This window comes from Ailuropoda melanoleuca, chromosome 7, assembly GCF_002007445.2.
Source record: "Ailuropoda melanoleuca isolate Jingjing chromosome 7, ASM200744v2, whole genome shotgun sequence".
Lineage (NCBI taxonomy): Eukaryota > Metazoa > Chordata > Mammalia > Carnivora > Ursidae > Ailuropoda > Ailuropoda melanoleuca.
In genome coordinates, this window is record NC_048224.1 from 2,360,065 (window position 1) to 2,373,550 (window position 13,486).

Genomic DNA, 13,486 nt, shown 5'->3' on the forward strand with positions numbered 1-13,486 from the left:
CAGTCAAAACTAGAGGCTCTGACGGCCAGGGTCACCGAGGCAGAGGAACGCGTTAGCGAATTGGAGGATGGGTTAGTAGAAGAAAAAACGAAAATAGAAGCTGGTCTTAAAAAAATCCACGCCCACGAATGTAGATTACGGGAGATTACTGACTCTATGAAACGATCCAATGTCAGAATCATCGGCATCCCTGAAGGGGTGGAGAAAAACAGAGGTCTAGAAGAGATATTTGAACAAATTGTAGCTGAAAACTTCCCTAATCTAGCAAGGGAAACAAGCATTCGTGTCCAAGAGGCAGAGAGGACCCCATCCAAGCTCAACCAGGACAAACCTACGCCACGGCATGTCATAGTGCAATTCGCAAATATTAGATCCAAGGATACAGTATTGAAAGCGGCCAGGGCAAAGAAATTTCTCACGTACCAAGGCAAAGGTATCAGGATTACGTCAGACCTGTCTACAGAGACCTGGAATGAGAGAAAGGCTTGGGGGGGCATTTTTAAAGCTCTTTCAGAGAAAAACATGCAGCCAAGGATCCTTTATCCAGCAAAGCTGTCATTCAGAATTGATGGAGAAATAAAGACGTTCCAAAATCGCCAATCATTAACCAATTTCGTAACCACGAAACCAGCCCTACAGGAGATATTAAGGGGGGCTCTATAAAGGTAAAAAGGCCCCAAGAGTGATACAGAGCAGCAAGTCACAACCGATACAAAGACTTTAAAGAGAAATGGCATCATTAAAATCATATCTGTCAATAATCTCTATCAATCTAAATGGCTTAAACTCTCCCATAAAACGCCACAGGGTTGCAGATTGGATAAAAAGACATGACCCATCCATTTGCTGTCTACAAGAGACTCATTTTGAACCCAAAGATGCATTCAGACTTAGAGTAAGGGGATGGAGTACCATCTTCCACGCAAATGGACCTCAAAAGAAAGCTGGAGTAGCAATTCTCATATCAGATAGACTGGATTTTAAACTAGAGGCCATAGAGAGAGATACAGAAGGGCACTATATTATTCTTAAAGGAAGTATTCAACAAGTGGATATGACAATTATTAATATATATGCCCCCAACAGGGGAGCAGCAAGATACACAAGCCAACTCTTAACCAAAATAAAGAGACATATAGATAAGAACACAGTAATAGTAGGGGACCTCAACACCCCACTATCAGAAATAGACAGAACACCCTGGCAAAAACTAAGCAAAGAATCAAAGGCTTTGAATGCCATACTCGACGAGTTGGACCTCATAGATATATATAGAACACTACACCCCAGAACCAAAGAATACTCATTCTATTCAAATGCCCATGGAACATTCTCAAGAATAGATCATGCTCTGGGACACAAAACAGGTCTCAGCCAATACCAAAAGATTGAAATTATCCCCTGCATATTCTCAGACCACAACGCTCTGAAATTGGAACTCAACCACAAGGAAAAACCTGGAAGAAACTCAAACACTTGGAGGCTAAGAACCATCCTGCTCAAGAATGACTCGATAAACCAGGAAATCAAAAAACAAATTAAACAATTTATGGAGACCAACGAGAATGAATACACAACGGTCCAAAACCTATGGGATACTGCAAAGGCAGTCCTAAGGGGGAAATACATAGCCATCCAAGCCTCACTCAAAAGAATAGAAAAATCTAAAATGCAGTTTTTATATTCTCACCTCAAGAAGCTGGAACAGCAACAGAGGGACAGGCCTAATCCACTCACGAGGAAGCAGTTGACCAAGATTAGAGCAGAAATCAATGAATTAGAAAACATAAGTACAGTAGACCAGATCAACAGGACTAGAAGCTGGTTCTTTTAGAAGAATCAATAAAATTGACATACCACTGGCAAGACTTATCCAAAAGAAAAGAGAAAGGACCCAAATTATTAAAATTATGAATGCTCGGAGGTTTATGAAACATTTAGTAATGAAGGCTTTAGGACTACATTTAGGCCTTTCTGGCACACATGGTTAAATATACCAAGAGCCTATTCCTAGGGAAAATAGAAATATTCTTTTCTGTGGTTACTGTTTTGATGACAATTTTCTCTTTTTATAAAGAAATATAATATTTACCATTGGGAATGAAGAAGTGTTCTATGGAGGAAAGAAATGACATAGGAAGCATGTCAGGAAAAATGCTGCATTTGCCCCGGCATAGACATGAAGTGTAAATTGGTATCCATGACATTTTCATAGAAATTTTTAGTATAAATATTGATCGAGTTGAAGACTTAGGTTTCTGGACCCTGTAAATCAGGCCATAGGAAGAAACAAAAAGTAAAATATTTAGGTCTTTAGAGCAGGTGGGTTAAGGTACAGTGTCCTTTTAACAATAAGAAGGAAATTCGTGGCCTGGCTCAGACATGTTCTAGGTACTTGTGTGACCTTGAGCAAGTCACTCCTTTCTCAACTCCTGTTCTTTACCTCTGAATGGAAAAGTTCAACCACATGCTCTCTGTGGTCTATTTCAGTGCTCAGTACTTAAAAAGATGACATAAGCAATATTTTTCAATGTGTCTCTATATATGGCTTGGCACTATCTTGATATACTTCATTATTCATGAAGGGAATAACATATCTTTTTCTGTTACCTTCTCACTAGAGTGTTGTGAAGATTTTAGCCTTCTAGACGAAGGTGCCACATACATGCTGTTATTAAAACAGAAGGACAGGACACTGATATCTGGAATGTTTCAGATAAGCGGCTCATTATTATCTGTACAGACAGGAGATGTGAGAGTGTTGCCATGAGTACAGGAAGAAAATCTCAGCCCATCTGGATGCTAAATGGTGGAGGACACTTGAGCGCTGAGATAAAAGATAATACGCATCCACAGATGGCAGCAACAATGTTGGGACTGGGTTTTGTGGTGAGAACAAAACAGGTCAAAGGTAGGCCTTCTGAGAATCACAGTTTCTCACTCTGCTTTGATCCAACAAAAAGACTGCTCTTTAGACCAGTTTTAATGTATGTTTAAGATAATACTACTAAAAGAGATAGTGATGATTAATCTGAAACTACATGTTGGATAACTATTTATGTGTATTTGTAAGTCAGCTGTTAGAAACTTGGAAGAAAGTGTGCAGTTGTGACTATATTTAAAAGGAGGTTATTGTCTCAACCCGGGTGTAAAATCTGTAATGTACCTGAAGTACAGTAAAGGATATAGGGCTTTATTTCTAGTGGAACTGAAACTTGAAGACCAAACTGGGAGATGGTCTCACATCTTCTCTGACTCTGTCACTTTTCTTGTTAGTGACCACTGGGATGCCTCTGTGTTGGGGTCTTGACCAGTGGGGGTGGAGCGAACACAACCAGTCAACAGTGAACCAACTCTTTATAGAAAAGAAGGGACTTAATCTATATAACCAAGAGAGAAGGCTGTTTCCATGTCATTCATTCCTCACAATGCGAAGGATCAGGGCACCAATATGCAGAAGTGAGAGCATCTCCACTTCTAACAATGCTATTTTCATGCTTAAGTAATTTGAACTTGTAAGAATTGATCTACCCTCCCCTAGTTGTTCTTCCTGTCTCCAGTTTCTCTTTTTCTTCCATTATATACATCGATGACAGATTAACTTTCCAAGAAACCACCATGCAGGTGCTCTGTATTCTCATCATACTGTGGAACACTTTTGGCATAGGACTGATTATATTTGATTATAATTTTTTGTTGACATATCTGTTCAATGAGAAAGTATACTTAACATTATTAATTTATTAATAAATGTATAAAATTACCTCTCTACAAAATCTTCCATTGGCTATTTTAAAATAGTACAACTTTTCAGCTGCCATTATTGAGCCCTTTCTTTTACACAAACACAAACACACACACACACACACACACACACTGCAAGTGAGTCCTGAAATTCATACACATATACACACATATTCCCTAATTCTCATAGCAACACATTTTACAGATGAGAAACTGATACGGTTATATTATTATGCAAGGCTATAGCCATACCTCATGTTCAAATCAGAATACAAATTTGTCTGAGTCGAAAGCCCATATTCATATTCTTTCCACCGTTAATCCACCCCATCCTTGCCAACGGTGAGTCTGGCAATGAAAGCTCATTACAATTCTTGGGCCTCTTTACTTGCCTGACTTCATTTCACTCAAATCTCCACAAGAAACAATTTGCTCCATCATAGCAAGTGTCCTTAGTGCTTCCCCTGACTCTACATATACTTTATTATACAAATATATCACCAGGGTGTCTTGTTATAATGCAGATTCTGATTCAGTAGGTTTGGGATAATGCCTAAAATCCCACATTTCTACAAGCTTCCAGTGATGCTAATATTGCTGCTCCATAGTCCACACTTTGAACATAAATTGTACCTTTGATCCTTTCTTCCACAAAATGCTCCTTACTCCTTTTCTTCCTAGTTCCACTACCAGTACCACCTTTCCTTCAATATAGTTCCCAGTTCCTCATCGCACTTTGACCTTTACTAAATCCCAACAGTATTCCATAAGTATTTGGGATTAGCAACTTGGTGTTCTTTTATTATTTTTGCATGTATATATTTGATTTTGCCTGCTAGTCTTCCAGGAAGTAAAGGTTTATTATAACTTCTATATACCTCCCAGAACTTAGCATAGCACTTTTCTGTAGTGCTTTGGTGGATAATTATTGGTTCTTCCTCCCAGCTCACAAGCCCTTTTCCATAGTAACTTTCCTCTTTCCAACCCAAGGAAGGAGCAAGATCTCTATGGGTGGACCGTCATAACAAAATGAGTCAACTGGAGTTCAGAGTGTTCTCTGGCATTTGGAATTTGACTAAAAAGAAAAATTTGGTCTCTTCTTTCAGGGGGATGCTCTGTTAATGGAAAAATGATCAAAGGCCCCATTTTCTATATGTGGGTGAGAGAAAAAAAAGAAGTTGGACGATACAAGGGGAAGAATGAGGTTGGCCCAGATAAAAACACAAAGCTGAAAATTTCAAAGAGGATGCCAGGAAATCCAGGCAACAGTTCTTGAAGCACACCTATATTGTTAGACTTTGGCTTTATAATAGATAATTTATAATAAATAAATTTATAATAACTTATAATAAATAAAACAAACTCCTCTTTTTTCCCCCTTAAGCAAACTGTAGGAGCTGTAGTTACTTACAATAGGTCTAATACAAATAGGATTTATGTATATGATACTGATAATGATAATGCCGACTGTGATGCATGTCAAATGAATCTTATATGTTGGCTTCTTTGCCATCTCAGGGGATGGTGAAATGAAGACTGAAGGATGATGCTCTGTAATATATTACCCTAAACCAATGATGTTTCTTAAATTAGTCTTCAAAGCACCTGCATCAAAGTCACCTGAACTGCTCTTTTAAAATGGACATTACCTGGAGAAAATATTTGCAAATTATATATCTAATAAGGAGTCACTACCTAAAATGTACAAAGAACTTATACAACCCAAAGCAAAAAAACAAAAACAAAACTTAAAAAATCCAAGCCAATTAAAAAATAGGCAGAGGATCTAAGTGAACATTTTTCCATAGAAGACATACACATGGCCAACAGGTACATGAAAAGGTGCTCAACATCACTAATTATCAGTTAAATGCAAACCAAAGTACAATGAGCTATCGCCTCACACCTCTTAGGATGACTGGCATCAAAAAGACAAGAAATAAATATTGGCAAGGATATGGAGAAAAGAGAACCCTCATGCACTGTTGGTGGGAATGTAAATTGAAGAAGAGATATCTGCATCCCCATATCCATTGTGGCATTACTTACAATAGCCAAGACATGAGAACAACTTAAGTGCCCAATGATGGATTAATTGATCAAGAAAATGTGAGATATCTATCTGTCTATCTAATCTATCTATCTATACAATGGGATATTACTCATTCACAAAAAAAGAAGGAAATTCTACCATTTGTGACAACATGGACGGATCTTAAAGGCAATATATTAAAGGAAATAAGCCAGACAGAGAAAGATAAGCATTGTATGATCTCACTTATATGTGGGATCTTAAAAAAACAAACTCACAGAAATAGAGAACAGATTGGTGGCTGCCAGAGGTTGGGGTGGAGTGGGGGGTAGGGGAAAAAGGGTAAAGGTGGTTACAAGGTACAAACTCACAGTTATAAGATAAATAAGTCCTGGGGACATAACATACAACATGATGACTATAGTTAACAATATTTTATATTTAAAAGTTGCTAAGAAGGTAGATCTTAAAAGTTCCTATAAGAAAAATTCATAATTATGTAAGACAATAGATGTTAACTAAACTAATTGCAGTAATCATTTTGTAATACATACACATATATCAAATCATTATGTTGTATACTCTAAACTAGTATAATGTTATACGACAATTATATCTCAATGAAACTGGGGGAAAATAAAAAAAAAGCAAAAAACAGACACTCCTGGTTATCATGGTTGACCTACTGCACCAGCATTTCTGGTATTGGGATCAGAATTCTGAATTTTAATTAGGCTTCCAAAAGATTCACAGTCATTACCTAAGACTTTGTTTGGTAAGACATATACACACTATTCTTAGTCAGTCCAAAGATTCACCAGCTAATGCAATGGCTTTGACAGACACCAACTTTAGGAGAACTTTATTCCCTACATTCTAGATATCATCCTCAAATCCTGGTTACTTAAATTCTAGTAAAATTTTATAGTCTCATATCAGAAAATGAAAACCAGAAGTATTTATAAATATTTTCAAGATGGAGTGTTCTTGCTACTAATTTCTTGGGTCCCTTCTTCCAGCTGTCATTAAATCCAACGTTTGAGCCCAAATTTCTTTTATAATAAAGGAAGTTCTCACGTGATCTAATAATGCTGGATAATCTAAAAAAATCTACTTCCTCCTATTCTGACCTCAGAATCAGTATAAAAAGCTTCCATATCTTTAACCTCTGTTTCAGTCTTAGAGTTAGAGTAACAAATTTAGTTTCATGCCTCTTGAGAGGTCTGAGTAATCATTAATTCACAGTGATTATGCCCAAATAATTAGATGTTTGAAGGTAATATGCCTTGTCTTTCTTCCATTTTCTTCACTAAAAACTAGTAAAAAAAAAATCTATCCAAATTTATATGGAAAATAACAAATTTTTTTTCAAAGTGTTGCTCTGTGGCCTAAAATATTACATAGAGGTCTTTATCTTATTATCACAGATGACTAAAACACTTAAATATCTCCTTCATGGCTGTTAAGGCACAGTAGAGTCAATTCATGCCCAGGGAGCTTTAATCACAGACCATCGTCATGATAAATGGTAAAAAGTCAGTGTGGGCTATCATGTCAATGGCTACTGGGGGAGTTTTTAATGGGAACATTGGCAGCATGCAGTTCATAACTACTTTTAAGGAGCACTTCTGATTTAAAGGCTAAATGAGTATCATTACAGTATCTTCATGTATAGTATTTCTAGAGAAATTCCATTTTAAAAGGAAGCTGGTAATTGTAGAATGTATAATAACAGATTTCTTGAATGATGCAAATATTGTCAATTGTTTACAGTTACATTGGTAGAGAGTGAATTACTGACTTTTAAGTTGAGCTATCAATTTTTAATTTTTTGTGACCCATTATATTATTCAAAATCTCAAATCAAGTATTAAAGTGGGGCCATGAAGAAAATACCACATAGCAAGAGAATAAGAAGAACCATGATAACAATAAAAAGCAGGTAGGAAAGGTAAAAGATTTCTAAGAGTTTTTTATGTTGCCCCAGATAGCACATATCATCATCTGCCTTGTTTTCCTTTTTTTTTTTTAACTACATTTGCAGCCTCAAGCCCCAAACTAGAACCTACAGAAACTGTTTTAAAAAATACTACATAATTTAAAAATAGCCATTATGATCAAAAAGAACAAGGAAGGAATAAGGAGCAGACCATTTCAGAAAATAACAATTCACAATCCAATGTGAGTTTCCTAAAATTAAAAGTGTTCCTCTAAATGCAGGGAACAGAATAAAAAAAATATATGGCTTAGCCAATCAGAAAAATAAAGTCCCTTTGTGTTCTCCTGAATTTTTGACAAAGATGCTGGATATGCAAATTGGATAAAAAGGTTATCTGGATCTTAAGGATGGAGGTCCATGGGGCTACAGATACATTTTGTTTAGAACAGTAATTTAAAATAATGAAAAAGTGACAATTTGAAGACTTCAGAAAATCCGTACAAATATCCAGATTGCCACAGGCTCCATTGATCCAGATTTTCTTACATGGCTCTTCTTCACATACTTGATACCCATCTAGCCACTTGAGGGAGGGATCCTCTTAGAGGCTCTCAATGAAAGGGTAGAACGTTAGAACTGCGGGCGCCTGGATGACTCAGTCAAATAAGCGTCCAACGCTTGGTTTCGGCTCAGGCCATGATTTCATGGGTCCTGAGATGGAGTCCTGCAATGGGGGCCGCGCTCAACAGGGAGACTACTTGAAGATTTTCTCCCTCTGCCTCTCCCCTCATTTGTGTGCTCACTCAAGCATGTGCAATCTCTCTCTCTGAGATAAATAAATAATCTTAAAAAAAAAAAAGAATCCTTTAAAAATGTTAGAACTGCTAGGGACTGAGAGATCATCTAGTCCAAGAGCCTCATTTCAAGTTGATAAAACAGGCACTTGTGGTGATGAGCACTGGGTGTTGTATGTAAATGATGAACCACGAGATTTTACACCTGAAACTAATAAGACACTGCATGCTAACTAACCAGAATTTAAACAAAAACTTGAGAAAAAAAAAAGCTGATACAACAGAACCCAAGAGGGGTAACAGGGATGTGTTTTCAGACTCAAATCAATAGAAACTCTTTTTGGCAGTATATGGACTGCTCAGACACCCAAAAACCTTGTGTTGTTGGCACAACAACAAGACTTTAGTTGTATCTTTTAATCTTATGCTAAGTCAAATTTGACCTGAAAGAATAATGATGGTTCAGTTACCAGTTCATAAGCTGGTTTCAGTACAAGTCGCTATTGCTGGGGAACACCAGAAATATCCAATTTTAAAACTTTCTGCTTGATAAATATCACGCTATCCAAATACACACAAATATACAAAGACTTTTCATTCACTTTCATCAAGAATTCACACAGCACTTATAAGGACTCTGGGATTTTAAAAATACTATTCAGTTCATCATTGCTTAAAAAACAGGCAACTTTCCAGGAACATATTACTATCTCAATATTAATTCTAGCATTATTTTAAGACTGATGGGTAAAATCCTGTGCATATATATGTGTGTACATAATGAAAGTGTTTTCAGGTCAAGGAAAACAAAATATACAGAGAAATTGACTTATTCCCTGTCATCTGTCTTTTTCAGGGAGGTTTCGGCCATGAATTAGTATATTTAGCACACATCTGGTATACGAGGAAGCTTATCAATTCAATATATTCTATGAACTTAAAACCTGAAAGGAAAAATCAACCTAATTAAGTAACGTTGAATATAGAATATTAAACACATCTTAAAACTGCAACTACTATAACTGATTATATAGACACTTTCCAGTTGCCTGTTTACTATCAACTTTTATCAACTTTTGATTTGTAGTCATAGTTAAGAGAAAAAAAAAACACCAACGAAGTTAGTTTTTAAGAATATGGTCAAAAAGAAGATGGGGACAATTCTTGAAATTACTTTCAAGTATAAATGCACTGAAATACCTCATATTCCTGGGAAAACTTCAAGTTGTCATTTGCTTTCAACCTTTCAATGTGATCTGCAAGCTCCAAGATAGGAATTGGAGGATGGCTAGCCATACCTATTAAAAGGAAAGAAGAAACACATTTGAAAACAAATGAAAACAATGGTGACTATTCCAAAATATAGAGAATACTATAGTTAGAAATGGCCTGAAAATATGTGAGTAGTAAATGTTTAATGTGAGGAAGCAGGCAGATAGTTTGGTTACTCAAAGCAGGACATGCTCTGGAAGGATGAATTTTGTAGCCAAATGAAAAGTCACCAAGCATAATCCCCAAACTAACACTCCTAGTGTAAAAGAAAGCGTTATTGTGCTATGAATCAATGCGGTTAGCTAGCGGAGAAAACTGACAGTCAGGCTTGATGTCAACTTCTGCTTTGAGTAATGACTGTTATGTCATTTCAAACTCCTTCTCCTGCACTGTGTGAAATGGAAATTGTGCGGAATTAAATGGTGTAAAGTGAACTAAGAAAACAGACACTGAGAAAGGCCTAAAAGGGAAAGAGTAGTAGCTTGATAGGAAACATAAAGTGACTTATGCATAATCAAGGAAAACTAACTTGAAGAATGAAGGTTACCAGGGTAACCGGAATCATCTGAACCTGCAAAGGAAATGATGATGTAAATAAAATAAAATAGAACGAATTTGTTAAAAAAAATGAAATGGATAGTCTGATATACCTTTTTTTAAAGGACTAATAAAAATGCAGCACGTTTTTACAGGATTCACTAGACATTGTGACTTGATTAAGATCGCTTTAATATTTCACAAAACTGGAGGTGACTGACATTCACATGCAAACATGGACACAAAGAATGACATGCACCACAGTTCATAGACGATAATCACTGATGACAAAATTGGACACCAAACTGAGTTTCAAAAATGTTTCCACTAGTAGCAGATTGTAGAGGCTGGGGTAGTGGCCTTCACCTGGACATTTATAAATGGCCACACTAACGGCTTTGTGGTATTTTGCCCCAGATCCCCATTACTCAACCCCCAGCAAACCTACAATCTACTTCAGGTGTAAACATCTTTGTCCACGAATGGGAAATGAATGCAGGACAATGAGCAGATGGTGAAGGGACAAGGAGGGAAAGGGGATGGAAAAAGAAAGAAAGCAGTGACAGGGACAGCACGTCTTAGTTCAGTCCGCCAGCTGAAGTGGTGTTAGTTTCATAGATTCTGTTAAAAATATCCACCAGTAATTTTGGTGATTCCTGTGTCTTTCCAATGTTTTCTCATTTTTCATGTGATTTACACTATTTCTTTGTGATTAAATTTTTAAGAGTACCATGAGAAAGCATCGCTGACTAATGTTTTATGGAAACAAATTCCAGCTGGCTAGAAAAACTTGAACTAGCATGCCCCCAGGGAAGCCCCGAAGCTGAAAAAGAATGGGAGAGGAGCTCAAACTGGAGGCCATGTTGACATTCTGCTGTCCTGGGACTCTCTGGAAGGTATCAGGCTATGGAATGGTGACCATTAAGTCAGCAGAACATGTGATTACTTTATGGGCATTTTAGAAATTGTGCCATTTATCGAAAGCCACCCAGTAAGTTCCATTATCTCAAATGTCAAATTATCAATGGCTCTGGTAAGTTAAGTATAAAAACTATTTTGCTTCTTCCAGACAATCATTTTAGCACAATACTATAATAGGTGGTGTTTTAGTGTTTATAGCTTCCAGTCAACTAAAATCTTAATGGAAGATCCCATAAAAATGAGTTGGCTTAGAAATAGAAACTCTTTGTTGGAGATATAATTACATATTTGGACCAAAATGTTGGAGCCCATTTCTGGAACTTTTCCATATAGATGGTAGAATGGAACTAATTTACATTCTGTGGCAGGAATAGGTGGGTGACAGTGGTCTAATAATTAAAGTGATCTTATCCAGATGAGACACTCCCAATGACAAGAATGGAAATGCAAAGGCACAAGAGACTCTAGGCTTATCTGGGAATGGAAATGGACTGATGTGGACATCCATTACAGTGCTTTAACAGAGAAAATAAAGAGACAAAGATGTTTAGACCTTTTCGAGCGAATCGTGGGAGAGAGTTATTATCATATATGGACTGAGTGGTGGTTTGGCTAGAGAGGGAGGACACAGAGCCAATCAGGGAGGCGTAGGGGACTGAATTACTGCTCAAAGCTGCAAAAAGTAAAGCCAGTTGGAGATGGGAAAAGTATTAGTATAACAGCAGTAGAAGACCATAATAATCAACCAAAGATGTGATCAACATATTTACTTTGGAAGCTAATCATACAGCAATCCAAGTAAACCTATACTGACTCATTACCCTCTAAATCAGGATGTATATATCATATGCAAAGACAGCACAGCATTCAAGAATCATTATTTAAGACACATCAATATGTATCATGCTCCATCACAATTCTAGGACAAGTAAAAATGGCATAATGGATGTTTCACAGAACGAGGAGAATTTGTGAGATTCTGATGGAATAGGAGAAGGAATCCTAGACTAGAATATGGATAGGAGAGTTCTGGTTTTGCCATCTACTAATAGGAACAAATCACCTGTTATCAAGAACCTCAATTTTTTACCTGTAAAATAAAACTGCAGAGCTAGGTAACTTCTGTAGTCACTTCCTTCTTTATAACTCTCACTTCTACCTCCTGTAGACAGGATGTCTAAACATATGGAACAACAGAGAAGGGTCTCTTGGGCACAGTTCCCATGTAAGTGTTCTAAAAGTTACTGTACCCTTTCTTTCAGCTGTGGGGAGCATTCACGGTCTACAAACTAAAAAATCTATGCAGTTTAATGATCAACTTTTTGAATTCTTTAAGTTTAATACCATTTTCTTTAGGTAACCCCAAAACTATGATGTTATATCACACATTTGAAACAAATAAACGTCATCATAAAAATTATGCTACTTAACAAATCTGGGATGAAACTCCTCTAACATGAAACTCCAGCTCATACCAGAAAATAATCACCAAGGAGCTCCTACAAAATACTGTTATATAATTCCCCCCAAACTTCTCCGTCGTCCAACATGGAAACAATTTTATATGATGTAATCAAGCATATTAGATTCTGAATGGAAAAGCAGACACTAAGAAAACTAGGAAGTTGACATCACTGCAGTATCTTCTCAATTTTTTTGTCTGGGCAACCTGGCTAGTGCTCACAGTCTACAAACAATATTTCTATTAGATGAGTGTTTTTACATTAGCATCATTTGAGGTGCTTTAAAATTATTTTTTTTTCCAGGCTGCACACCAGACCAATTAAGTTAGTATCTCTGGGGGTGTGAACAGGCATTGATTTTTTTAAACTTCCCCAGCAATGGCTCTCGGTCCAGTGGAAATTATGATTGGTGGGGGGTTATAACTCGTTTATTTTTTTGCATTCAAAAATTATATCAGGGTTTATGAGAATGTAATCAGCTTTCTTTTGGTAATACCTTGAATCTGCTCTGATTCTCCATTTAATGAGCTTTTGTACTTTAGCTATTATTAGTAGCAAAGAACTTGAAGTGCAGCTCACAGCTGATGAGGACTTGCCAGGGTCATGACTCATGACCTTATCAGTTCAAAGCTACAAATGCACAACATAAGTGCATTTTAAAGGCACATGTTGAATCTGAACAGTGTTTTCATTTTGAAGCCGTGATATCCATAATACGCACTATCAACATGAAAAATGGATGGATGTAGTCACTGAAATCTGCCTTAGGTTGGAGGAAAAGCCA

At 36.8% G+C, this 13,486-nt stretch overlaps 1 protein-coding gene across 38 annotated transcripts in view; it reads right to left on the reverse strand.

The window, feature by feature from the left end:
* PTPRD (protein tyrosine phosphatase receptor type D) overlaps positions 1-13,486 on the reverse strand; it is a 2,142,161-nt gene that overhangs the window by 109,092 nt on the left and 2,019,583 nt on the right. For 23 of the 38 annotated variants that reach the window (XM_034663855.1, XM_034663876.1, XM_034663861.1 and 20 more), the window contains 2 exons: positions 10,311-10,352; positions 9,710-9,807 (listed from right to left, as the gene is read on the reverse strand). In XM_034663855.1, coding sequence (XP_034519746.1) covers positions 9,710-9,807; positions 10,311-10,352 — 140 coding nt within the window. The remainder of the gene's footprint in view (positions 1-9,709; positions 9,808-10,310; positions 10,353-13,486) is intronic. The other 15 variants (XM_034663870.1, XM_034663868.1, XM_034663869.1 and 12 more) reach the window with 1 other exon arrangement.